We start from the raw sequence: 27,579 nt of genomic DNA, 5'->3' as shown, positions 1-27,579 counted from the left end.
CACCTCAAGGCACCCGGTTGTCAAACTCCTTAACTTTAAAGAAGACATCACGGTCATTGTGCTCATGATAGACAACAAAGAGTCTGCATATGCTGTAGCTTTGGCGTGACCAACACAACCTAGAGCTTAACACACTAAAAACTGTAGAAATGAATGTGGACTTCAGGAGGCATCCTTCACTGCAACTGCCTCTCATGCTGTCCAAGACAGTCTTGTGTCAATTATTGTGACCTTCAAGTTCTTGGGAATTACATTCTCACAGGACCTGAAGTGGGAGACAAACATTTACTCCATCCTCAAAAAAAGCCCAGCAAAGGATGGACTTCTTGCGGGTTCTGAGGAAGCACAGCTTGTCGCAAGAGCTGCTGAGACTGTTCGACACAGCGGTCATCGAATCAGTACTGTCTATCTCCATCACAGTCTGAATTGGGGCTTTCACAAAAAAGGACAAACTTCTGACTGCAATGGACAATAAAAACCGCTGAAGGGATTGTTGGCACCACTCTACCCACCCTTGAAGACTTGCACACCAGTCGAACTAGGACCAGAGCAGGCAGGATCTTTTCGGAGCCTCCACATCCTGGCCATCAGCTCTTCCAGCTCCTTCAGTTGGGTAGGCGCTACCAATCAATGCAAATCAAAGCTATCAGGCATTCAAACAGTTTTTCCCCATCTTGCAATTCTTCTTCTTTTCCTTTTGCCTTGTCCTGTTAGGGGTCACCACAGCATGTCATCTTTTTCCATCCAAGCTTATCTCCTACATCTTCCTCTCCAACACCCATTGCCGTCATATCTTTCCGCATAACATCCATCAAACTTCTCTTTGGTCTTCCTCTCGCTCTTTTGCCTGGCAGCTCCATCCTCAGCACCCTTTTTCCAATATACTCACTCTCTCGCCTCTGGACATGTCCAAACCATCAGAGTCTGCTCTTTCGAACCTTGTCTCCGAAACATCCAACTTTGGCTCTCCCTCTAATGAGCTCATTTCTAGTCTTATCCAACCTGCTCTCTCCTAGAGACAACATCATGAAACCGCAGATACTTCTGTTCTGAGTCAAGCCTCCATTATTCTTTCCCATAACCTCATTGTGTGTGGCTCATCATCTTTATTCCTCTGTAGTTCCCACAGCTCTGCACATCGCCTTTGTTTTTAAAAATGGGAACTAGCAAACCTTTCCTCCATTCTTCAGGCCTCTTCTCTCCCGCTAGTATTCTATTGAATAAATTGGTCAAAACATCCACAGCCACCTCTCCCAATTGCTTTCATACCTCCACAGGTATGTCATCAGGACCCACTGCCTTTCCATTTTTCATCCTCTTTAGTGCCTTTCTCACTTCCCCCTTACCAAATCATTGCCACTTCCTGGTCCATCACACTTGTCTCTTCTACTCTTCCTTCTCTTTCATTTTCTTCATTCAACAACTTTTCAAAGTATTCTTTCCATCTATTTAGCACACTACTGGAAACAGTCAACACATTTCCATTTCTATCCTTAATCAGCCTTACCTGTTGCACATTCTTCCCGTCTCTATCCCTCTGTCTGGCCAATCTGGAGAGATCCTCCCTCTCGCAATTAAGTAATTAATTATAACAGGTAACCTACAATTTCAGTACAACATGCGAACAATTTTCTGCCTTGAGTTGTTCTCACACCCAGCTGGTACCAGTATTTTTATATATGACCAACTGACACAAGACTCATCACTTTAAACTGCATTCAGCCTTGAAAACTTGACACTCTTTGCACAATTGCCATTGTACTGGATTATCACTCTCATGCGCATGCTAGAAGACTGCATCCTGGTACAACATTACATAACTGTGAGTTCTTATCAGGAAAAAAAATGTTCCATCTCCATTTACTGTCTATTGTCCTTTGTTCTTAAGTGTTTGTTCTTTACGTTATATGTTGTCTCAACATATATGCCGCACTAGGGCAGAACCAACTCCCAGAGAAATTCCTTGTGTTGTTACATACTTGGCCGATAAATGTGATTCTAATTCTGGTTGTCCACTCATGGGAAGGTTTGCCACTGCTCCCAGTTTTCTCCATTTTTGGATAATGGCTCTAACAGTGGTTTGCTGGAATTCCAAAGCCTTGGAAACGGCTTTGTAAGGTTTTCCAGACTGATAGATTTCAATCTCTTTTTTTCCTCATTTGTTCTTGAATTTCTTTGGACTGCGGCATGATGCATTGGTTCTTGAGATTTTGTTGCCTACTTCACGTTCCCTACTAGATTATATTTTAGTGATTTCTTGATTCAACAATTATGGTGGTCATCAGGTTTTGGGATGTCTTGTGAAACAGAACTCACCTTTCCCAAATTTGTGGTTATTCACAACGACCTTGTGATTTACGAAGGAGGGGCGCAATTACATTTTCACAGAGGGTCAGAAAGGTTTGGATTTTTTTTGTGCCTTAATAAATTGAATAACTTGTATTTGGTTGTGTTGTCTCAGCGATATATATTTTTAAATTTGCAATCTTTTGTGTGATTTTAGGAATAATTGTGAATATAATTATCATACATCTGCTTCTAATAAAGAAATGCTTTGCTCTGCTCTAGATAACGTGGCAGTCGCCTAGCAGGAGATAGCAAGAACAAAAAACATCTAATCATCAAAACTGTTAGAGGCAGGAGCCCCTGCTGCCTGTTAAAGAAATGATGACCACTCATGTACTCAGCAATCTTCTACACACATGCACACACACACATGAACAAACAAGTACACTTTGTTTCCAACTATGTTTTGTTTGCCGTCTCCTTTTTTTAACATCCATGTAAATAAGGGACATCTTGAAACTAAATAAATAGAGGTGCTGAGGAGAGGATAATCAGAGAGTGCAGTGGCGAATTGTATGAGAGAGTTCCACTTCTCTCTCCTGGCGTGCTGTTAAACTCTAACAGGTGTCTTTGATTCCTTTTTTGTTCAGTTTAATGAATGAATTGGTAAACCTGACATTTACTTGGTCCGTCGAGCTGGATCTCAAGATACCTGAGGTTTCCAGTAAAGACATCATGTCTGGGTGACTGCAGTAGAACCAAACCTCGAGAATACTAGACCCTATCGAGGAGACAAATTACTCTATAATCCTGAGAAAAGGGCAACATGTGTCCAGTATGTACTTGAGCTCTGTCAAACGTGTGCATGTGTAAAAGTGTGAGTGGGGGTTCGCAACCTCATTTGAACAGGAAATTGAGTGACAACTGTTTGGGGATGCAGAGGTAAGAATTTTCCGCATCTTGTGGTAGAAGCTTGAGAATTACCTCAAACAGAAAGTAATTGTCACACTGTTTAGGGGGAAGTCACTATAGTCACCCTAGGTGAATCACTGACTCCAACAGGGGAAAAACAAAGCAAAATAGTTGATAAATAGCAAAATAGTTGATACAGAACATTTGAAAAAAAAAGTGTAAGGACTAGAAGTCAATGTCCTACTAAAATAAAACATTTCAATTTGTGGATAACACAATATGGCTTTGGTGGCCAGTTCAACACACACACACACACACACACACGAAATATATGTAGTTAACCTACAGGAATGGAAAGGAAATAAAATGAGAGAAACACACACACACACACACACACACACACCACACACACACACACACAAACTCGACTCTAGATGATGTGAAAACGGCCATAAAAGGTATCAGATCTCATAAAGTTGATGAAACATAATTCGTCCAGGGAATGGAATCATACAACTTAAATGGTGTGGAAGTAAAAGAAATTTGGATGACAGCAAAGTACTTTCTCACAGTAGCAGGGAGCGCAAGGGTTAATATAGCGCACTTTTACTAGATTTAGACAAAAAGCAAATTTTTCTGCCATTTGAAGAGCAAAATAAAACAACAATGAACCATTTGAAGAAAATAGATTTGGAATGACTGCATGTTTTACAGCAAACGGTGGCATTCCTGAAGATCACACTCCAGGGAGTGTGTATCAAGAGCAATTAAAAATGCTCCTCCTGCGAATTCAAATAATCCTACAAAACAATGGATTGAAAAACATTGGGTTGACAAACCGACTAGCAGCCTGTAACAATACATTAACCAAGCACTACATTCAGAAAGAGTGCTACAAAATAAGAAAAGAAGTTGACACCATTCTGACAGAGGAAGGAGAAATTTATGGAGCTTTATGAGAAACATTTAATAATCGTGGCCGCAGATGAGGAAGACACAGGGGAAGAGTAATGCGGAGGGGATGCAAATTTGAACAAAAATGCTCCCAAAATGCAACTTTTTAATTTGCCTCATACGTTTGTTGAAACTCGGATTTGGCTTAATTCCCTCTCTCACAGGAAATATAGAAGTAAAAAGAAAAAAAGGAGTTACTGGAGGACAGCTAAATATCTTACAAACTAGGAACCCAGCACTCTATTATTATACCTTAGATATTCAAAACAAACCTCCCACAAGAAAAGGAGATCTCTTGCTGCAAACAGCTCCAGACATGATTTAACAACCACAAAATGATGTAGGAAGTGACTCATTGCATGTGACTATGTAGTATAAAATACTGAAAACATATAACAGCCCACACCAGCCAAAATCATGATTGATTATCTGTACACAGATGGTAAATCAGTTGTAGTGGGAGGAACAAGTCTGACTGACAAACTAAATGCATTACACAAGGAATGGACACCACCACACACGTCATTCCACAAAACAAACTTAACAGGAAGAGTTTGGGAAAATTAGTATTGGTAGCATGAAAGAAAAGAACCAGATTTAGATTGGGATGACTGAAATCTACAGACAATACCGTATTGGACCGTGTTAAACAATCTGAGACCAGATGCTGCTGTATTCACAGTGGTATCAAAATCTACACAGACAATACTGGAAAAATAGAGGAATGGTGCCAACTACAGGGAAAATAATGGCACATGCAGAGCTACTACAAAATTTGCTCATAGCAGTTCCATTACCAAAAGAAATAGCTATGTAAATGTTCAGTACACACATCAAATACAGACAAAGTATCATTAGGAAATAGATTTACAGATAAAACAGCAAAAGAAGTAGCAGCCAAAACCTTTATGGGATTATCTGACCATGCAACAAATGAAGACATACTTTCAGATGATGTGTTATACAAAATGCAACAACACAACTTACCAGCACAACTAAAAATGTGGAAAAATAAGGTACTACATTACAAAATGGGAATTTTGTCAGCACAGACACAAAAAATCCAAAGAAAAATTAAAACTTACTACTGGGATCATGGAAAACCCAAAACTACAATAACTCTGGCGGCACAGTGGATCAGCTGGTAAACGCGTTGGCCTCACAGTTCTGAGGACCCAGGTTCGATCCCGGCCCCGCCTGTGTGGAGTTTCCATCTTTTCCCCATGCCTGCGTGGGTTTTCTTCGGGCACTCCGGTTTCCTTCCACATCACAAAGACATTCAACATTAATTGAACACTCTAAATTGCCCCTAGGTGTGATTGTGAGTGCGGCTGTATGTCTCAATGTACCCTGAGATTGGCTGGCAACCTCCTGGCAGTTGACAGCTGGGATAGGCTCCAGTACTCCCCGCGACCCTTATGACTCTGGTGGTGGGTAGGAAAATTAAAAAGACAAAGGTACAGCAGAGACCCATGTGGTGGAAGCTGAGAGAGGAAGAATGTTGTGTGGTCTTTCGGAAAGAGGTGAGACAGGCTCTCGATGGACAGGAGGAGCTCCCAGAAGACTGGACTACTACAGCAAACGTGATCAGAGAGACAGGCAGGAGAGTACTTGCATGGGAGGAGAAAAGGATCTCTACAGGTTGGCCAGACAGAGGGATAGAGATGGGAAAGATGTGCAACAGGTAAGGGTGATTAAGGATAGAGATGGAAATGTGTTGACTGGTGCCAGTAGTGTGCTAAATAGATATATATGTTAAGAAGTAGATGAGTGAAGAAAATAAGAGAAGGAAGAGTAGAAGAGGCAAGTGTGAAGGACCAGGAACTGGCAATGATTACTAATCAGTAAGGGGTAAGTTAGAAAAATATAAAGAAGATGAAAAATGGAAGGGCAGTTGTTCATGATGACATATGTGTGGAGGTGTGGAAGCAATTTGGAGACGTGGCTGTGCAGTTTTTGACCAGTTTATTCAATAGAATACTAGGGGGGGGAGAAGATGCCTTAAGAATGAAGAAAAAGTGTGCTAGTTCCCATTTTTATGAACAAAGGCGATGTGCAGAGCTGTGGGAACTATAGACGAATAAAGTTGATGAGACACAATGAAGTTATGGAAAAGAGTAGTGGAGGCTAGACAGAAGTAAATATCAGCGAGCAACAGTATGGTTTCATGCCTAGAAAGAGTACCACAGATGCATTATTTCCTCGACAATGCTAGTAGAAAAGTAAAGAGAAGGTCAGAAGGAACTACATTGTATCTTTCTGGATCTAGAGAAAACCTGACAGAGTACCAAGAGAGCAACTGTGGTACTGCATGCGTAACTCTGGTGTGGCGGACAAAATGTTAGAATGGTCCAGTACATTTATGACGGCAGCAGAACAATGGTGAGGTGTGCCGTAGGTGTGACAAAATAATTTAATTTGGAGGTGGGACTAAAACAGTGAACAGCTCAGAGCCCCTCCTGTTTGCTGTGGTAACAGATAGGCTGACAGATGAGATTAGACTGGAATCCCCTTGGACCATGATGTTCGCAGGTATGTGATATGCAGTGAAAGCACAGAGCAGGTGGAGGAACAATTACAAGGGATGCACTGGAAAGGAGAGGAATGACGATTTGCTGAAGTAAAACAGCAGATATGTGCGTGAATGAGAGGGGTGGAGGGGAAGAGTGAGGCTGCAGGGAGAAGGTGGGTGGACGACTTCAAATACCTGGGGTCAACAATCCAGAGCAATGGTGAGTGTGGTAAGGAAGTGAAGAAACGGGTCCAAGCAGGTTGGACCAGGCGCGCAAGGTGTCTGGTGTGTTATGTGGCAGAAGAGCCTCTGCTCAGATGAAGGCCAAAGTTTATAAAACAATGGCATGTACGGATTTGAGACGGTGGCACTGAAGAGACAACAGGAACCAAAACTGGAGGTGGCAGAAATGAAGATGTTGAGTGAGCAGGTTGGATAGGATTAGAAATGAGCTCATTAGAGGGACAGTTAAAGTTGGATGTTTTGGAACCCTATCTGTATCAAATTCTTACAAGCTGAAGTTAACGGGACAAGCTGAAAGGAAAAGAAGAACAACATTCTAGTTTTAAGTCTCTAAATGTAAGTAAAATGTAAAGACAATCAATGTAATGCTGAACCACACAGTTATGTTAAAGTTCATTTTGTTCTAAAAAAAAATAATGTGAGATACCTCTAATATATTTATAACACTGAAGACAAAATGTGCTCAAAGGTCATTAAAAGCACAGAGCTGCACTCTCATTTGGCGGTACAACGCAAACAGTGACAAATCAGTGAGCACACTGAGCTCATGTTGCCGGTCATCTGACTGGGAGAAGTCATCTGGTCCTTCTCCACAGCCACCTTTTTGTGGGTGACTGGGGTAACCTGGGTGGACCATGAGTTCTGCTGTGATGACTTGCGTTTCAGAACTGGAAATGCCACAGAAGGACCGACTCAAGGCATGATTTAGGGCCCACTGCAGATTGGAGACAGACATGTTCTGCCCTACTGTGGTCAGTCCTAGGTACACTTCTGGCCACCTGTGAATAAAAAAGGGGTAGGATGTCATTTATGACATTTTTTAAAAGTACAAGTTCCCGTTTTGCTAACAACTCCCAAATTCAAATTCAGCAAGTCATGCAGAAACGCTCAAAAACGCCGCAACATTGCTCTGCAATACAATCTTCAACCATCCGTCCATCCATTTTCCAAGTTGCTTATCCTCACAGGGTTGCAGGAGTGCTGGAGCCGATTAAGATTTACTTTTTCCTCACTGTTTGAATGCGACGCTGCTATTTTTTTTTTTTTTTTTTAAACACACGACTTTGAATAAATTGCCCAATTGCACAGCCTTAAGAGTATGTATATATCACAAATCCTGGGTCTTGTTGGATTTCTGAGAATCTAATGCACCTACGGGTAACTTGTTTGACAAGTAGCAATAAAAAATATACTGAAAACTAGGATTAATCTGGTTGGTCACATTGGACTGCAATTAGGTTGAACACTACTGTATTCATCATCAAATATAAGAGCAGTAAGAACAAGCACGGGAATTTTTTTCCTCACCATGTGTGCAGCCCATCTGCCTCAGAGTTCTGAGAATTGGGGTTCAAATTGCCTGTGTGGAGTTTGCATGTGCCCCCCGTGCCTGCACGTTTTTTTCTACGGAAACTGCGAATTCGTCCAACATCCCAAAAATATGCATCAACTAAAGACTCCAAAATGCCCATAGGTGTGGATGTGAATGTGAATGGTTCTGTGTTTCTATGTGCTATGCGATTGGCTGACGACTCGTTCAGGCTGTACCCTGCCAAAAGGAAGATAGCTGGAAGAGGGTCCAGCGCCCCGTGACACTAGTGAAAATAAGTGGACCCAAAGATGTTGTTGTGAACAAGTTTAACAATTGGTTACATGGGTATAAATGGGCATGCATGGATTAATCCCATTGAATATGTCACAAAATACAAACACCATCAGCACCACACAAACTGGATGGATTGATTTTACTGTGGGAAAGATATAGGCAAAAGGTTGTAACAGAGTGTATATCGGCTCAAAAGATAATGAGAGCCCATAACAGAGTCCACAATGAAATGAATAGCCTATAACGTAATAACTGGCCAAAAATGTAATAAAATTCCTGAGTCTACAGTATAGCGTAATAACTTTTGCCCAGTATATTAACTTAAAATGTAATCAGCTGATTATTACCTTATAGGCCTGTTTAAAAAAAAAATCCTTGAAAATGTAATATGTGAGCCAATAATGTAATATTACGTTGCGTTATAGCCTACTATATTATAAAAAAAGGAAAAATTATTACCTTATGTGGTGTTATGGGTTACATAACATAACAACTACATTACCGGCATGCTCAGTAGCTGGATAGGAGGAGATGCGGAAGTAGTCCGAGAGCGTTTAGCTGGTACATGTTTTCGATAGTGAGAGTAAAGATTGAATCCTTTGAAATACGTCTCGTCTATTTGTTATATAATGTCACAAGATAACACATGGTGTCAGAAGTGGAATGTGAGCAGCTTCAGAATGAAAGTTTGCCACAGGGGAGCCAAGAAAGAGAGAGACAGGAAAAAGAAGAGTCTCCTAGTAGTGTGAGTGAGACATAGAAAAGCAACACAAACAAAAAAAAAATAGAAAAATAAAGCTTGCTATGGTGTTTGAGTGGAGGAAAAGTGAAGCAGAGGACAGCGACAGATCGCACAAGCAAAAAAAACAAAAAAGGATCCCTTGCCCGAATTGGAAATTAACCAACACCAAAGAGCTGTGGAGTTCAGGTAACTTAACTCACGCATGAACATGGATAAGTCCACCTAGCGCCATGCAGGTAACATAGAGGATATTCAACTTATGTATTTACAGGTACAGTGAAGAAAATATGTATTTGAACACCCTGCTACATTGCAAGTTCTCCCACTTAGAAATCATGCAGTGGTCTGAAATTTTCATTGTTGGTGCATGACCACTGTGAGAGAGATAATCTCAAAAGAAAATTCTGGAAATCACAATGTATGATTTTATTAAATGATTTATTTGTGTGATCCAGCTGCAAATAAGTATTTGAACACCTGAGAAAACTTGTGTTAATATTTGGTGCAGTAGCCTGTGTTTGCAATTACAGACGTCAAATGTTTCCTATACTTGTTCACCAGGTTTGCAAACACTGCAGGAGGGATTTTGGCCCACTCCTCCACACAGATTTTTTCTAGATCAGATAGGTTTCTGGTCTGTCGCTGAGAAACACTGAGTTTAAGCTCCGTCCAAAGACTTTCTATTGGATTTAGGTCTGGAGACTGGCTAGTCCACGCCGGAACCTTGACATGCTTCTTACGGAGCCACTCCTTGGTTTTCCTAAATGTGGGCTTCAGGTCATTGTCATGTTGAAAGACCCAGCCACGACCAATCATCAATGCTCTGACTGAGAGAAAGAGGTTGTTCCCCAAAATCTCACAATACATGACCACGGTCATCCTTTCCTTAATACAGTGCAGTCATCCTGTCCCATGTTCAGAAAAACACCCCCAAAGCATGATGCTACCACTCCATGCTTCACAGTAGGGATGGTGTTCTTGGAATGGAACTCATCATTCGTCTTCCTCCAAACACGGTTAGTGGAATTATGACCAAAAAGTTTCATTTTGGTCTCATCTGACCATAAAACTTTCTCCCATGTATCATCCAAATGGTCATTGAAAAACTCAAGACAGGCCTTGACATGTGCTGGTTTAAGCAGGGGAACCTTCCGTGCCATGCATGATTTCAAACCATGATGTCTTAGTGTATTACAGTCACCTTCGAAACGGTGGTTCCAGCTCTTTTCAGGTCATTGACCAAGTCCTGTCGTGTAGTCCTGGGCTGATTCCTCACCTTTCTAAGGATTATTAAGACCCCAGGAGGTGATATCTTGCATCGGGCTCCCCTCCCATTGAGATTGACCGTCGTGTTGATCCTCTTCCATTTTCTAATGATTGAAACATAGCCCTTTCCAGCCGTGTGGAGATGTACAATTTTGTCTCTGGTGTCTTTGGAGAGCTCTTTGGTCTTGGCCATGTTTCAAGTTTGAGTCTTACTGATTGGATGGGGTGGACAGGTGTCTTTATGCATCTGACGACCTCACACAGGTGCATCTGATTCAGGATAATACATGTAGTGGAGGTAAACTTTTAAAGGCGGACTAACAGGTCTTTGAGGGTCAGAATTCCAGCTGATAGACGGGTGTTCAAATACTTATAAGTAGCTGGATCTCACAAATCGTTAAAAAAAGAAAAAAAATCATACATTGTGATTTCTGGATTTTTCCTGTTAGATTATCTCTCTAACAGTGGACATGTACCTACAATGGAAATTTCAAACCCCTCCATTATTTCGAAGTGGGAGAACTTGCAATATAGCAGGGTATTCAAATATTTATTTTCTTCACCTTGCACATTTCCGCAAAATTATTAAAAGCTGTCAAAGGCAAACATCCGTGGATTGGTACTTCACGAAACATTGAAAGTTAATGTTTGTTTTGAATTCAGTTTGTGGAATTTATTTATTTTAGTGGAATTAAGTTGTGCGTGCCTCCTCCTCCGTCCCCCACAAGGCCTTATCATGCACCCTACTCTTCACATCGCTGCTCAACGCTAAAAGGAAATTAACAATTTTTTATTCTTTACATTATGTACAATTTGAATGTTTATTTTTAAGTTAAATGAACATAATTTTTTATTAATATATTTTTTTAGCCAGGAGATATTGGGGGGCTTGGAACAGATTAGGATATTTACATGTAAAATGCGTTTCTACTTGTGAAACTTTCAAGTTACGAAACGACTTCCGGAAAGAATTAATTTCGTAAGAGGGACCACTGTATATGCATTTCGACGGCACCCAGCTCCACAAAAAAAAGTCTGTGCAGGACATATCGTTGCTCCAACAGCAAGTGAGCTATAAACTTTTGAATGAAATCTGCAGCCAATTTCCAGTTTATTGGGGGTATATACATTTTCTAATTGCTCCAACAGCTTTGATCTGATTTGCTTCAAACACTTGATCATTTCCAGACGTGACATTAAAAGTAGCGAGAAGCTTTTTGATACAATGCACTATATGACAGAGGCGGAGCCTCAAACATTTCATTCAATATTCCGCCACAACACCAAAAAGGCCAAGAGAGCATCTCATTCGTTGTACGTATTTCCGAGAGCTACCAAATTTGCTGACTTCTGGTATCAACCACAGAGGTACAAAAACTTCAAAAGCATGCAAACCCTACTAGACTTATTTGTGATGTAGTACTGGCTATGGTATTTTTGCTTTGTCACACCTACAGTTACGATACTCACCAAGTAAGTGTATTAACCCGCGTTCTACAAAACTGTAAAAACAACCTATTCACTACACTAAACAAAAATGATCCACGCCACTTTGAAGAAGGTACAAGGAGAGGACCTGCGGCCTATTTGCTGTCAGTAGCTTGAGCCTGAACATTTTGTGGTGGTCTCTGGCGTCCACTTGTGAGTGTTAAGTAGGGGTTACACAATTATTTCTGTTATACTGCACTCCAAAGCAATACATTGCTAACAGAGGTGACATCAGCCCCGCCTGTGAGTGTTTTTACAACCAGGTATAGAACTGTTAATTTCTCATGCTTTTTACAGTATTTCCACTTTCCAATGTAATTTGTTGCAATGTACCCTCTTTTAATTGTACTTTTCCTTTTATTTTGGGTCAAATCTTTTCCATGTTTCCCTTTTCCTCCCTTGGTAGTCTAATACATTCAATCATTCTTCTGTTATATTTCTCATCCTTCCTCATTGTTCCTGTACGATCCCCAATTACTTTATGATTGGTTTGATGTCCCCCAGTATGGGAATTTTTTTTTTAAATTTTTTGTGGCCCACGTTTACGATTGCTCTGATTGTGCTGTGTGGTGTGATAACCACGGCCAGGGGGCATTAGTTTGTTCCCTGTAATATCTCAATGTAACCTCAGGGAAGGTGTTGTTTGCACTTCTCCGACAGCAGTGGTGTCCTACCGATGGCCTGGGGGGCCATTTGGGGCCCAAGCCCAATTATTGTAGTATTGGCTTACTGGGCTATTTCCGGCCCTTAATTTAACACACCAGTACCCCAACCTGGAAGTACCCCAAACTGCTAGCACCCTGACGTATCACAGGTGCAAGGTCCACTATTATACCTGCTTTTCAGGTCTAGTTGGAATTGGTTTGTAAAAGACATTTTTTTCCCCAATGAGTGTGTAAAATTAGACTAAACATTTCCTGCTTTGGGTCAACAGGGACTACCAAAATATTTTTTTTCTGAACAGTAGAAAGATGAGAGGATAAAACGTACATCTTTTCTCTTCACTCCAATTCAGGAAAACCCAAATTGATAATTACGTTAGAGACACCTGTGAATGTAGTTTAAGGCACACCATGTAAAAACATGGAAATAATGATGAAAAGAAATGTATATAAGCTCCCACCTTGCCATTTTGGCAACACTCACACATCAACAAGGGTTAATTAACTAAGTCTTGTTACATGAACTAATGAAGCCTGCTTAGATAGGTGAAACTTCTAAGACAAACAAAACAATCCAATGGCAATCGGTTAAATACCTGAGAATAGAATGACCTTGACAGGCAAGGCACATGCCAGTCTGCACTCCATGTTAAGTGAGTTTTAGTGATATAAAAAAATAATTAAAAAATCCATCCATTTTCTTGTATTGTTCAGTAGTGCCTAGCTGCTTACACGGGAATATGAATTTGTCAAGCACAGAGATCAGAATTTATTGGTTTTAAGTCATTCAAGTCAAATGTCAAGTCATTTTCAAAAAGCCCCAAGGTGAAGGTGAATTCCTCCACTTGTGAAAGGATCTCATACATGACCAGGAGAGGCCACATCACCCTTTTCCGACTGAGGACCATGGCATCACCGCAGACACTGCATCGATCCGTCTGTCGATCACTCACTTCATTCTTCCCTCACTGGTGAACAAGACCCCAAGACACATGAACTCCTCCACTTGAGGCAGGATCTCATCCCCGACCCGGAAAGGGAATGCCACCCTTTTCTGACTGAGGACCATGGTTTCAAATGTGGAGGTTGTTAACTTTTATCTCAGCCGTGTTACACAGAGGTAATAACTGCTCCAGTGAGGGTTGGATTTCACAACTTCTCCATCTGCAATACTAAAACTGAAACAGACACCCTTTACACCGAGGCTGTGTCAATGAATTCTGTCCTAGTTATGTACAGAATCGGTGACAAAGGGCAGCCTTGGCGGAGTTCAACCCTCATGAGAAACTCTGACACCAGTCGTACAGGGACCGAACAAACCATATCACGGGGTTCGGTATCCCATACTCCCGAAGCATTCCGCACAGGACTTCCTGAAGGACACCATTGAATGCCTTCTACAGGTCCCCAAAACACATTTGGGCAAACTCCCACGAACAACTGAAGACCCAGCTGAGGGTGTTCCAGTGTAACACAACCAAAGAAAGAAGAAAGAAAGAAAGAAAACTTCCTCCTAAATCTGAGGTTTAACTTCCTGATGGACTCTCCTCTCCAGCACTCCTGAATAGACCTGACTCGGGAGGCTTAGGAGTGTGATCCCCCTGTAGTCAGAACACACCTTCCGGTCCTCCTTAAAACACGGGGCCACAACCCCAGTCTGCCCATCCAGAGACAGTTTCCCCGATGACCATCCAATGTTGCAGAGGCATGTCAACCAGGACATGCCCAGAACATCCAGAGCCGTTCAGAACTCTGGGCGGTTCTCATCCAACCCGGGCCTTGCTACTGAGGAGCTTTTTAACCACTGCAGTGACCTCCTTGCCTCATGGATTTCACACTCAGCTTCCTCATTGGAAGGTGTGTTGGTGGAACTGACAAGGTCATTGAAGTATCCTGTCCAATGGCTCAAAAAGTCCTGACTCAAGGTTAGCAGCACTCCAGACTCACCATACAAAGTGTCGATCGTGTACTGCTCCTTCCTTTTAAGATGCCGGATAGTGGACCAGAATTTCCTCAAAGCCATCTGGAAGTCGTTTCCATAGGCTCAATAAAACTCTTTCCATGCCCAATATTTTGCTTCAGTGACCACCAAAGCTGCAGTCTGCTTGGGCAAAGGATACCCATCACCTGCCTCAAAAGTCCCACAGGCCAGAAAGCCCCAATAGGACTTTTTCTTCAGTTTGATGGGAATTACAGCCACGACACGCACTGACCACCTTAAGGCCACAACTCTGGTTGGTCACCTCAGCAATGGATGCCCAGAACCCAGTCCACTCGGACTCAGTTTCCCACGCCCTTGCCGAAACATGAGCAAAGTTCTATTGGCGGTGGGAGTTGAAACTCCTTCTGAGACACGTTCCCAAGTCCGATGACACAATAAAGTCGATCATTTAACCTAGGGTTTTGTGGTGCCAAGTGCACACTTGTACTTCAACATCATGTTCATTAGGGACGATCCATGGTGAGCACCAAAGTCCAATGACAGAACACCGTTCTGATTGGGGGGGTTCCTCCCAATCACGCCCTACAGAGTCACACTGTCATTGTCCACGCGAGCATTGAAGTCCCCTAGAAGAACGATGAAGCCCCTAGTGGCAGCCCTCTCCAGCACTCCCTCGAAGGACTCCAAAAAGGGTGGATACTTTGAAACTGTTGTTTGGTGCATAGGCACAAACAACAGTCGGGACCTGTCCCCCCACCCAAATTGAGGTTACCCTCTCGTCCACCACAGTGAAACCCAACATACAGGCAGCAATCCAGGGAGCAATATACCCACACCTGCTTGTCGCATCTCACCATGGGCAACTCCAGAGTGAAAAAGAGTCCAACTCTTTTTAAGAGGACTTTACCAGAGCCCAAGCCATGTGTGGAGTTGAGCAGACTATATCTAGTTAGAACCTTTTGGGCTGGGCTCCTTCCCTACCAGGGAGGTGAAATTTAATATCCCTTGAGCCAATTTCCAAAGCCAGGGATCAACAGTGCACTCGACCCCTATGGTCCCTCCCATGGGTGGTGAGCTCATGAAAAGTGAGATCAACATTACCGTTTCGGGCTGTGTCCCCATGGGTGCAGACCCAGCCACCAGATACGACCTCCAGGCCTGGCTCCAGAAGTGACCGCATCCATTATTTTATTCGACATGGGAGTCTTAAAGACGTTCTTTGTCTGGTTCCTCATCTATGATCTGTTTGCCATGGGTGACCCTGCCAGGGGCGTAAGAACCAGACAGCTTAGCACTGAGGATAATTGGGACACACAAATCCCTCCACCAAGACAAGGTGACGGCTCAAGGAGAGAGATGTGTTCGATGATAGTGAAGCAATGGACACACACATAAATTGAGTGTTTTTTTTTTGTCAGGTTGTTCTTTAATTTCTTGGGGGGGGGGGGGTCATGCACCTCCTAACTGAAAGACTCATACCCACACACCTTATTCCATAACGCCTGAAGACAGGAATGGCCTCAAGAGCATCTTTCTCCACCTGTGCATAGAATCTTTGGAGATGTGTCGGCAGCCACTGGCAGCTGTGCAAACCTGGCTCCACTGGAACGCGAGTGTATGGAATTTTGTGATCAAACAGAACCTGTGCAAACACCTCACGTACCTCTGCAACACAAGATCATAAATTAATTATCTCAATAGGCAGCAATGCTTCACAGACGAGCCTCTACATCAGGGGTGGCCAACTAGTCAGAGATTAAGAGACTTTTTTTTTCTGTGTAACTGCAAAGAGCCACATCATACACATGGGTACACATGAACATCATCTTTTAATCAGGTATGCACGCATACACAGACCTCTCCTCAGCCAGATTTATCTTTCTCCTACTATGCTACGTAGTGAGACTTCTGGCATTCCTTATCTTGAACAATCCTCTTCAAATCTGGCTTGTATTCTGTAGTTGCCACTCTAAGCAATTCTTTCAAATGAGTGTCAGTCAGAACAGATCGATGCTTTGATTTCACATGTTTCAGGGTAGAGAAAACAGACTCACAGACGTATGTTGACCCGAACATGGACAGTATTTTAAGCGCAGCTCGTTTGATGTTGGGGTATTTTTCAATTGGCACACTTTTCCAGAACTCAACCGTCCCTTCCCTTGAAACAGCTTTCAGTTGATCCTCCTCACAAATGTCGATCATCTCCAACTCAGCCGCAGCCTCATCTGTGACGAGCGGGGCTTTCAAACAGTCTGTCTCCGCATTAAATGGGTCGACGAGGAATGTAATCTGTGGTCTTTTCAGTTGTAGATCACAGACACAGGTCACAAAGCTTTCGTGCAGGTTTGCAACCAGTGTTGCACATCTGTCTCTTTTCTTTTTCAGGGCGCCACTGGTGACTTGCTCACTGGCTTTTAGCAGAGTATGAAAATGTCTTAAATCTCCCTTTTGAATATGCGCCTCAAACAACTTTAGTTTGTTGACAAATGCAAAAACACTTTACACCAGGTCAGGCAGCATTTTTAACTTACCCTGCAGGGTCAGGTTCAGTCTGTCCAAGTGACACAGGATGTTGACTGAAAATGCCAGATTCATAATCCACTCGAGGTCTGAGAGCTCGGGATAGTCCTTGTCCTTCTCTTCCATGAACAGTTTCACAGCATCCAAAAGCTCAAAGAAGCGAGAAAGTACCTTGCTTTTTGACAGCCACCTGACAGTGCAGTGCAGCGGCAGGTCACGTGGGAGCCCTTGGTCAAGATCAGCGATGATATTCCTGAATTGCCTGTGGTTAAGCGGATGTGTGCGGATGTAGTTGACGATTTCCATCACAGGCTTCATGACGTTGTCTAAATTCAATGATTTAGACACGAGTTGCTCACTGTGGATGATGCAGTGGAAATTCCAAAAGTCGGGAAATGTTTGATCAGCTTTGCACAGCCTCACAAGCCCATTCACGGATCCGATCATGGCTGGCACTCCATCGGTGGCTATTGCAGTTAGTTTCGGTATGGGCAGATTTGCCTTTGCAAACGCAGCCATCATTGCTTCTTTCACATCTATGCCACAGGTTCTGTCTTTTAATGGCACAATATCAAGGAGATCTTCTTTGATCATACATTCATTTGACCCAGACCATGCAAATATTGCCAACTGAGGCTTGTCTTGGATGTCACAACTCTCATCCAATGCCACACTAAAATACTCACATGCATGAAGGTCAGAGTGCAACTGTGATTCAACAGCTGTATTAATATCCGATATTCAGCGTTCAACACTGTGGTGGGACAGTTGAACGTCTGATACGCTCCATTTTAGTTTGTCGTCTCCAGGAGCCTAGATTTCAAAGGCGACAATGAGGCATTTTTTAATGAAGTCCCCTTTGTTGTATGGCTTTTTAGCCCGTGCTATGTTCCAAGCCAGCTTATATGATGCAACCGTTATGGTCTCCGAGTATTTCGTAAATTTTTTTAAAAACTGCACCTGCTTTTCTGCCTGGCTTTTCAAAGCGACCAACTTGTTCTTGCAAAGTTCAGTCCCTTTTGGAAATTCCTGTTCGATGTTAGGGTGGAGTGAGCTGAAGTGATGCTGAAGATTTGAACCTTTGAAATGCCCTAATGCTGCGTGACATACAAGGCAGATCGGCAGATTGCCATTACGTTCAACAAAAAAATATAGACTCTCCACTCTGGCAAAAACGTCCTGTGTTCTTCTTTATATTTTCGTTTGGCTATGCTTTTTCCCCCTGCCATTTCAAGAGGTAATTTGACGGAAATTGTTTACAACACAAATTATGTCACACCAAAGATTCTCTTGTCACTCGTTTGATGTCACTCAAACAGGCTTACATGATCAGTGTGCCATCTCGCTGTAGGGGGAGTGAATGACAGCGCCAGCCAAGCATTTTTGACACGTCATGTGAACGCTCCTGAAGAGCCGCATGAAACTAGTTAAAGAGCCGCAGGTTGGCCAGACCAGCTCTACACCATAGGACATTGCAATGATTCTGGTGGGTTGTAGTGACCCAAAGTTTACAGCATACAGTGTTCAGCTGTTTTCTGCATTTAACATTTGAAGATGGTCGCTTAGTTTTGTGTCGCCTCCAGCTTCAACACCCCTAACATCATGGAAGTTAGTATCTGAACAGCACTGCACTTGCAGGGTGTTGCTTGGACTGCAATTGCAATAGCCTGTCAACAGTGACTGTTGGATCAGAAACAGTTGGAAGTTGCTCCAAAAGCGCCCAGAGAACAGAAGAACTGCAGGTTATGGATTTACTTTCCGACCGTTATGTGTTCGACAAGTTTGTGGGTTTCAAAATGTAAATATTGTTTCGTAACCAATGATTTCTCAGAAAAAAAGTATTCAGTACATTTCAAGTCATGGTGGCCGATGAAGACTTTAGTGCAGGGGTTTCAAACTCAACTTACCTCAGGGCCGCTGGGCGACAGCCTCGGTGTGCAGTCACACCCACTCACGGCCAATTTCAATTTGAAATTTAAAAGAAAATTCAACCTTCTCAAACATATATTTTTAAAAGTTAAACACATTAAGATAGATTAGGAGGCAGTGAGGTGATGCAACTGGTTGGACTGTTGGCCTCACAGTTCTGAGGTCTGAGATTCAAATCCCGGGCCCGCCTGTGTGGAGTTTGCATGTTCTCCCTGTGCATGCATGGATTTCCCCCAGGCATTCCGGGTTTCTCCCACATCGCCATAAACATGCATTAATTAGGGACTCTAAATTTGCCTTCGGTGTGATTGTGAGTGTGACTATTGTCTGTCTCTATGTGCCCTGTAATTAGCTGACAACCAGTTTAGAGTGCACCCCACCTCTTGCCCGATGATACCTGGGATTGGTGCCAGCACCACCGCGACCCTGGTGAGGATAAGCGGCTCGGAAAATGAATGAATGTAAAAAGCCAAACAAAGATGCTTGTGTCAACAGGTTGTGTACAAAACTACTAGCAAAATACTACATGGCAACACTGCTGTCATTTTCACTCAGAAAATTATTTATTTGTTTGCACGTGCCTGAGAGCCGTATACTCTGATTGGTTGGCTTTGGACGCAACACCGTAAAAGTGCCATTCATGTAAAACTAGAGGGCCGCACTAACATTATACATTCATATTAAGGTGGGGGCCACAAAATATTTGCGGCCCGCCAGTTTGAAATCACTGCTTTAGTGCAATGATCACAGGGAGGAAAACAGTTAGAATTTATGTTCGCGATGAGATGCAGTCATTTGGCTGACCTAAAACTAAGCCTCAAGAAATGGAGGGGCTTAGTGAAGTCAGAGGTTGAGGACAAGACATGCGGCAAAAGGAGGGTATAAGGCTGGGAGGGAGAAACCGGTAATGACCTATAACTAAATACTGTTAGTAGTGTCGGAAAAGGTGAAGCAAAGGAAATTTATTCATATAGGGCATTTCATACACAAAGAAACACAATGTGCTTGACATGATTAAAACGATTTGAATACAAATAAAACATTTATAACAGGAGAAATAAAACATTTATATATACAGTAATCCCTTGTTTTTCTGGGTTAATTGGGACCAGAACCATGCAAAACTGAAAAACCATAAAGTAGGGGGCATTTATGTTTGTGGGTAACAATGTTTAAAATATGTAAACAGTATTTGTATTTTGCATATTTGAGACAAAAAGAGGTATTTAGTTAAATTTTTAATTATAAAACTGTATAGATATAATATACAGGATCTCCTCTGGTTACGATCGACTTTTGTTCCTATGCTGGTAATGTAACTCGAATTTCGTTGAAAGTCGGATTTCATCATTAAAGTCAGAATTCATGTCAAAATACTTTATGTAAACCCTAACCCTAACCCAAATACATTGAAATAAAAAAAGAAGATGCTGTACTTACCATTACTGCTGAGAGATGGATGGAGTAGAAGGGGAGGCTATGCTTAGCTATTGCGAAGGAATCTGGTCCTCAATCCATAATGTAAGTAGCCTCTCCATCTCAACAAGTATCAAACAACATTGTTTTGTGATCATTGTATCTGACATAGGAAAGGAACCCTTCAACGCACTAAAATACGGGCTTTGTATTTAACAATTTCACCACGGTGGACCGACTGTGTCGAATGTGTCTCTCCTTTTTCAGATCTTTTTATGATCTTGAGATTTGTTTCCATGGTAATGGATTTTCTTTTGGCTGAAGAAGCACTGCTAAAAGACACCTTTTTGGGGGGGTCCACAATGTCGAAAAAGGAAGGCCAAAATGCAAAGATACTCCTGGCGCACAAACACAGACGAGCACTATGCACATCAGCCTGACAAAAATTGCGGACTGAGGACAAGCGTTGTAAAGTGGAAATGTTCTAGGTCCAGCCTGTTTTAACCCCAGGACTTCCTGGATACAATATTATAAATTGACAAAAAAAAATTATAAAACACTTATCGTACTACATTACTGTATAGTTTCCATTCATAACTCAGAGCCTTCTACTGGAAGCACCGGCGATGTAGATGAGTTTTTTACCTTTGAGATGGGGAGGTGTTTTGTGTGTGCATCTGTGTGTGTATGTGGATACCAGAATGTTTAAAATATGTCAACCAGACAATATTTGTTCTTTGCATACTTGAGACAAAAACACAACAGTACAAGTGTCGAGTTAAATCTCTAATAAAATCTTACGCTACACAAAAACATTTTTATTGGAGTACGTATTTAATATTCCTCACTCAGAAAATCTTCTTCAGGAGGCGCTGGCGATGTAAATACCTGAGTTTTTTACCTTTGAGATGAATTGTTTTTGGTGTATGTGGGTGCCAAAATGTTCATGTCAACAGTACACTACACATTTATACTTTGCATATTTTTGACAAGTGTTTTCAACTGTACAAGTGTCTCGTTAAAACTTTATTCATGAAAACTTTGTGCTGTACAGTAACATTTTTATTGGAGTACGTATATAGCAGGACAACTGCACTGTATTAAGGAGAGGATGAACGCAGCCATGTATTGTGAGATTTTGGGGAACAACCTCTTTCCCTCAGTTAGAGATTGAAGATGTGTCGTGGCTAGGTCTTTCAACATGACAATGACTTAAAGCCCACAGCCAGGAAAACCAAGGAGTGGCTCCGTAAGAAGCATATCAAGGTTCTGGCGTGTCCTAGCCAGTCTCCAGCCCGAAACCCAATAGAACATCTTTAGAGGGAGATGAAACTCCATGGTTCTCAGCAACAACCCAGAAATCTTTCTGATCTAGAGACAGGGTTTATACTCAGTCTGACTCCAAAAATTTAAGGGCTTTTTAGGGGCATTCTTAGGGGCTGACACGGAAAAAATTTAGGGCCGACATTGAAAATTTAGGCCCATTGTGGGAAATCACCCAATGGTGCCATCAACCGTTCTTGGTTCATCGAATGTTCTAGTACCTCAGTACCTGTGACAGTGATCACCTGTCACCCCTTGTGGTAGTTCTCATTGATATGACCCTTGTCAATGTCTTCACATAACAGTCTACAGAAAAACATATTCTAACTACAATTGCAACTATATACACAAATGTCTTCTACTGATGTCTGTCTCAGCACCCCTATTCTGGCTCTCTTGTCATTTGCTCTGCCTCTGAGTGCATTGGCCTCGGTGATAAACCTCAGAGTCCTCTTTTCTTCTGCCTCCTCACACAGCCTGTCAGCCTTCTGAATAAGCGTAGATATGTCAGTCTCTATTCTGGCTTTTTTGGCTTTGAAGCAGTCGAGATGAAAAGTGGGCAGCGATGCCAAATGTAGCCAGGTACGAAGTCTTCCTTTCCCCACAGTGGTAGTTTTTTCCAATGTCACTGTCTGGGAACATGACTGCAAACATTTTTTAATTATTTTCACAAGATTTGTAACTGTAATGGCTGCAGATCACTTTTAAAGTCCACACAATCTCTGCCTTTAACGAGTCCATCTTCGTGTATTGAACTACGTTCATAAAGCCTGACTTCCGGCTGGTTGAAGTCGATGACTGGACAACTGTAGGTGCGCATGCACTGCCAGTACCACTGCCTGAAGTTGATGCTTCACTATCTTGATATTTTAGAAACAGATTCATACCAACGAAAGATGAAAGTTTTCGCCAAATCAGCGTGTCCTGTTTTTCCGGTGCGACTCCAGCGCTTTGACGCCCATCTTTTCAAGCTGGTAACTCCGCTTGCACAGATGGCAGTAAAACATGTGCCGATCTTTTGGATCTCGACGAACCCAGCTCCCGAACTCCTTACTTTCAACCCAAGCATATTGAAAAATGCAATTCCCCATGATACAAGTTGGATCGATGAAAGAACTACGCTACGTCGTAACAAAGACGAAGTGAAATGCCTACTCACGGAAACAAACAATGGAATATCGACAAGATGGCGACTAGTTGTCAACACGGTGACTTCCGTTGACAATTTCCAGCTGTTTTGGACGCCAGACGGCTCGCTTTTTTTTTTTAAATAAAAGATATTTTTTAGGGAGAATTTTGGCGGTAGAGGTCCTCCCTTTGATTTCTTTTTAATTTAAGTTTTTTTAAGGGGCTTGACTGGTTTTCGCTGATTTTTAAGGACTTTCAGGAGCCCTTAAATGCACCTTCGAAAATTTAGGGTTTTTTAGGGACTTTTAGGGTCGCGTGCGAACCCTGTTATAATCACAACTTTTTAATTCTTATTGAAATCACCAATTAACTCATTCAGTGCTATTGATTGCTGTTGAATTCAAATATCCATGTTAATATGGAGGACTGGCAGTAAGTAAGTTTCTTTCGGCTTGTCCCTTTCAGGGTCACCACAGCGTGTCATCTCAGATGAACGCACATATATGTTTGGTACAATTTTTACGCTGGATGCCCTTCCTGACACAACCCTTCTCAGGGAGTGCCCCAGTGGGATACGAACCTACAACCCCTGGTTTACCAAACCAGTGCTCTTAATCATTGAACTACGGGGTCTCAATATGGAGGACTGGCAGTGAACATGATTATTCATTGATTTTAAACCAACTATTTAGTCAACTACCAAAACTCAAGTTTAAATATAACAAAAACAACTACAAGATAAATTAACAACAAAATAACAGGGGAGACACGGTTAGACAACCTGCCTCACAGTTTAGAGGACCCTGGATCAAATCTGACCTCCCTATGTGGCATTTGCATCTTCTCCCTGTGGATGCATGGGGTTTCTCAGGGTACTCTGGTTGCATTCCACATCCCTAAAACATGCATGCTAGGTCGACTGAAGAATTGTCCATAGGTGGAACTTTGAGTGTGATTGGTTGTTTGTTTCTATATGCCCTGCAATTGACCCCGCCATACAGGGCACTTAACCACGCCTCCTGAAGTCACGTCACCCCACTGTTGCTAACCTCAGACAAACATTAGACCAGGGGTGTCAAACTCCCTTTGGTCTGCGGGCCGAATACAGCTTAATTTGAGATCAAGCGGGCCGGACCAGTAAACTCATTGCAAAATTACATAGAACTAACAATAAGACCACTTTTTTTCCTTTGTATTAGTCACTAATACTAATAATTAGTGCAAAGAATGAGTAAATTATCAAAATGTTTATTAACAGAATTTTCCTTTTACATTATGAACAATATATTATGAACAAGAGAATAACATAAGAACATAAAGTATATGCAATTTTAACAACACTTTTACACAGTTAAACATATTTAAGTGTGTTGTACATAAAACTGATCACAGAAATAGTAACAATGTTCCAAAAACATTTAGTACCAGCCTTGTGGAACTTAAAAACACTGTTTTTCAACATCTGGAAAGCAATTTGAACAAATGAATAACTTTCACAGCAATTATTCGTCTTGCTTGGAATTTGCCCTTGAAACTTGACATCGTTTATCCTGCACAAGTGCATCAATATGAGGCATCATGTCCTGAGAAGCAGCCAATTTCAGAATCTCATTCAAATGCTTATGTGTGAGCTTTGAGCGCAGCTTTGTTTTATTAATGTTCATTAGTGAGAAAACTTGCTCACAAAGGTAGGTTGTCCCAAACATGGACAATGTTTTAGCAGCTAGTGCTGTCAATGCGGGATAGCCTGGTAGGAGGTACTTGTAAAATGTGTCGAAGCTTACAGAGGCAAATCTGTCCTTCAGTTCTACATCACACTGCAAATCAATGATTTCAAGTTGCATGGCAACGGGCAAATCAGAAGCTTTGACTGTGAATGGTGAGCGAAAAACTGCAAAATCTGTTTCGAGTTCGCTAAAAACCTGAAATCTTTTCTCAAACTCCATCAACAGCCCTGAAATCTTCTCTTTGTACCGTTTCACGTCAGAATTAACGCTTGCTGCGCACATATCTTTTAAACAGGGAAAATGAGCAGGGTCACCGCTTGCCACCTGCGTCTCCCATAACCCGAGCTTTAACTTGAATGCACGTATGCTGTCATAATACTGTGTTACGATTTTTTTGCGTCCCTGCAACATTTTGTTAAGAATATTCAAGTGCTCAGTGATGTCAACCATAAATGCAAGGTCCTGAAGCCACAGATGGCACTGTAATTCCTTAACAGGTTTACCTTTTTTCTCCATGAATTGTCCGATTTTCATCACGTAAATCAAAGAAGCGCTTTAGCACAGCACCTCTGCTTAACCATCGTACGTTCGTGTGATAAGGCACACCATGGATAATGTTACAGTCACTGAGAAAGCTGTCAAATTGACCATGATTGAGACCTCTGGCTCGGATGAAATTAACAGTTCGGACAACCACCTCTATGACGTGATCCATTCTTAGCGATTTGCTGCATAATGCCTCCTGATGCAAAATCCAATGAAATGTCCAAAAATTACCTCCCCCATTTGCGGCTTGTACTTGATCTCTGAACTTTGTCACAACACCTGCCTTTTTACCGATCATTGAAGGCGCACCATCAGTAGCCAGGCTTACGGCGCGTGACCAGTCCGCTCCGACTCTGTCCAGCGCTCCAACGACGGAGCTGAAAATGTCCTCAGCTGTTGTGGTGTCGATCATCGGCACCAGCTCGAGAAACTCCTCTGTGACATTCAAAGTCTTGTCAACTCCACGAATGAATATGGCCAGTTGAGCGACGTCCGTGATTATCAGTACTCTCATCAATCGCAACAGAAAATGCCACAAATGACCCCACTTTGCGTTTTAGTTGGTTGTCCAAATCTGCAGAGAGTTCCGAAATCCTGTCTGCCACGGTATTTCTTGTCAAGCTTATATTGGCGAAAGCATGTCGCTTCTCAGGACACACAATTTCAGCAGCCGTCAGCAAGCAGTTTTTGATGAACTCCATCACTGTACGGCTTTGATGCCATTGCTATTTGGCTCGCAATTAGGTAGCTGGCTTTCACCGCAGCATCACTGGCTTCTCGGCTCCGGGTGAAAACAGATTGCTGTTTCTTCAGACGCGCTATCATTTCATTTACCTTCTGTTTTCTCAATTCTCCATGCAAACTGTTGTATTTTTCACCATGCTGAGTTTCGTAATGGCGTCGAATATTGTATTCTTTAAGCACCGAAACTTGCTGCTGGCACACCAGGCACACGGGTTTCCCATTCACCTCTGTGAACATATAAGAACATGTCCATTTTTCTTGAAAAGTCCGACACTGTGTCTACTTTTCTCCTTTTTGACAAAGACATTTTGCTGATGAGGGTGCGAGGCAAACGGAAAAGTAGATAATGCAATTGTCGCCAATAGACGCTGTACAGACGTTCAATTTTACCAGGTCAAGGTGGTCCGAGTTCCGCCGCAGTGTTGCTTTCATGTTGTCTGCACGTACTAAAACACTGCGCCCCCTAGCGGATAATACAAGAACTACAAATTTTAAAGAAAATTCATATTTTTTTATACAATGCAGCTTTCTTCCCCGGGCCGTACCAAACCACCAGACGGGCCGGATCCGGGCCGCGGGCCGTATGTTTGACACCACAGCATTATACAAAATGGCGTCGCAGGAAGAAAAGTCGAGAGCGAAATTGTCCCATTTACCAGCTGATTTTTCACTTGCATTCTTATCGAATAGTGAAATATCGTTGAAGAGCAGACAGCAGGGCTTCAAATATTTCAGTGAGGGGTATTTCAATGGTATTTCCATGCGGCACCCTTAACTTCAACTTTTCGTCTGGCATGACTCCAATGGAAAAAAAAAACGGGAGTAAATATAATCACAACATTTGAGTTCTTTGGGGTTTGTTGTGATGTGACTGCACGATTGACCAATGTTCAAGCCAAACAACTGAGATGTACCATTCTTGACAATCCAATATACATATACGGGAATTTTAAAATGAAAAATTGGTGTTTGCAGGAAAATATTATTGCCTTCTATGCATTAGCTGTATTTGCTTCCATTAAGTTGCAATTCGTGATTGCAATGTGTAATCAAAAATGCCGCTGTTAAAGTAGTTGGTTTTGGGGTACATTTGTTTTCATTATCAATTATTTATTCTTATTTAAAGTAGGCTTTACACGATCAGGATTTTTAGGGCCGATCAGTGAGTTATAAAAAAAAACAAAAACGATAACTGATCCCCGATCCGATCAAAAGGTGGAGCAATGAGTATTTAAATGACCGGTTAATTTCCAATATATACTTCCATCTATCTATATTTTCTTCACAATCACACCTCGGGGCAATTTCAAGTGTCCAATTAATGTTTTTGGGATGTGGGAGGAAACCGGAGTGCCCAGAGAAAACCCACGCAGCCACGGGGAGAACATGCAAACTCCACACAGGTGGGGCCGGGATTGAACCCTGGACCTCAAAACTGTGAGGCCAACGCTTTACAGCTGCTCCACCATGCCGCCCTATCTATAGTTGTGTATTTAATTGTGAAAAATATATTTTTTGTTAATAAATAATGTATCTTTCTTCATCCATTTATGCTAGTGATGCATAATGACAAACAAATGAATGGTCTATTTTTTGTGACAATTTTGTTCGTTGGTGTGCCGTGAGATTGTAC

The 27,579-nt window shown here is 42.1% G+C and overlaps 1 protein-coding gene across 18 annotated transcripts in view; it reads right to left on the bottom strand.

Annotated features, from left to right (window-relative positions):
• ydjc (YdjC chitooligosaccharide deacetylase homolog) overlaps positions 1 to 27,579 on the bottom strand; it is a 101,697-nt gene that overhangs the window by 18,818 nt on the left and 55,300 nt on the right. For 15 of the 18 annotated variants that reach the window (XM_061817613.1, XM_061817612.1, XM_061817611.1 and 12 more), the window contains 3 exons: positions 16,101 to 16,278; positions 5,502 to 7,686; positions 5,238 to 5,411 (listed from right to left, as the gene is read on the bottom strand). In XM_061817613.1, the coding sequence (XP_061673597.1) occupies positions 7,371 to 7,686; positions 16,101 to 16,278 (494 nt within the window). In that variant the 3' untranslated portion in view covers positions 5,238 to 5,411; positions 5,502 to 7,370. Of the gene's footprint in view, positions 1 to 5,237; positions 5,412 to 5,501; positions 7,687 to 15,714; positions 15,875 to 16,100; positions 16,279 to 27,579 lie in introns of those variants that run through there. The other 3 variants (XM_061817626.1, XM_061817618.1, XM_061817630.1) reach the window with 3 other exon arrangements.

The sequence above is a fragment of the Syngnathoides biaculeatus genome, chromosome 4, assembly GCF_019802595.1.
Source record: "Syngnathoides biaculeatus isolate LvHL_M chromosome 4, ASM1980259v1, whole genome shotgun sequence".
Lineage (NCBI taxonomy): Eukaryota > Metazoa > Chordata > Actinopteri > Syngnathiformes > Syngnathidae > Syngnathoides > Syngnathoides biaculeatus.
The sequence above is the reverse complement of the archived record's forward strand: the minus strand, read 5'-3'. Positions and strand labels throughout refer to the sequence as shown.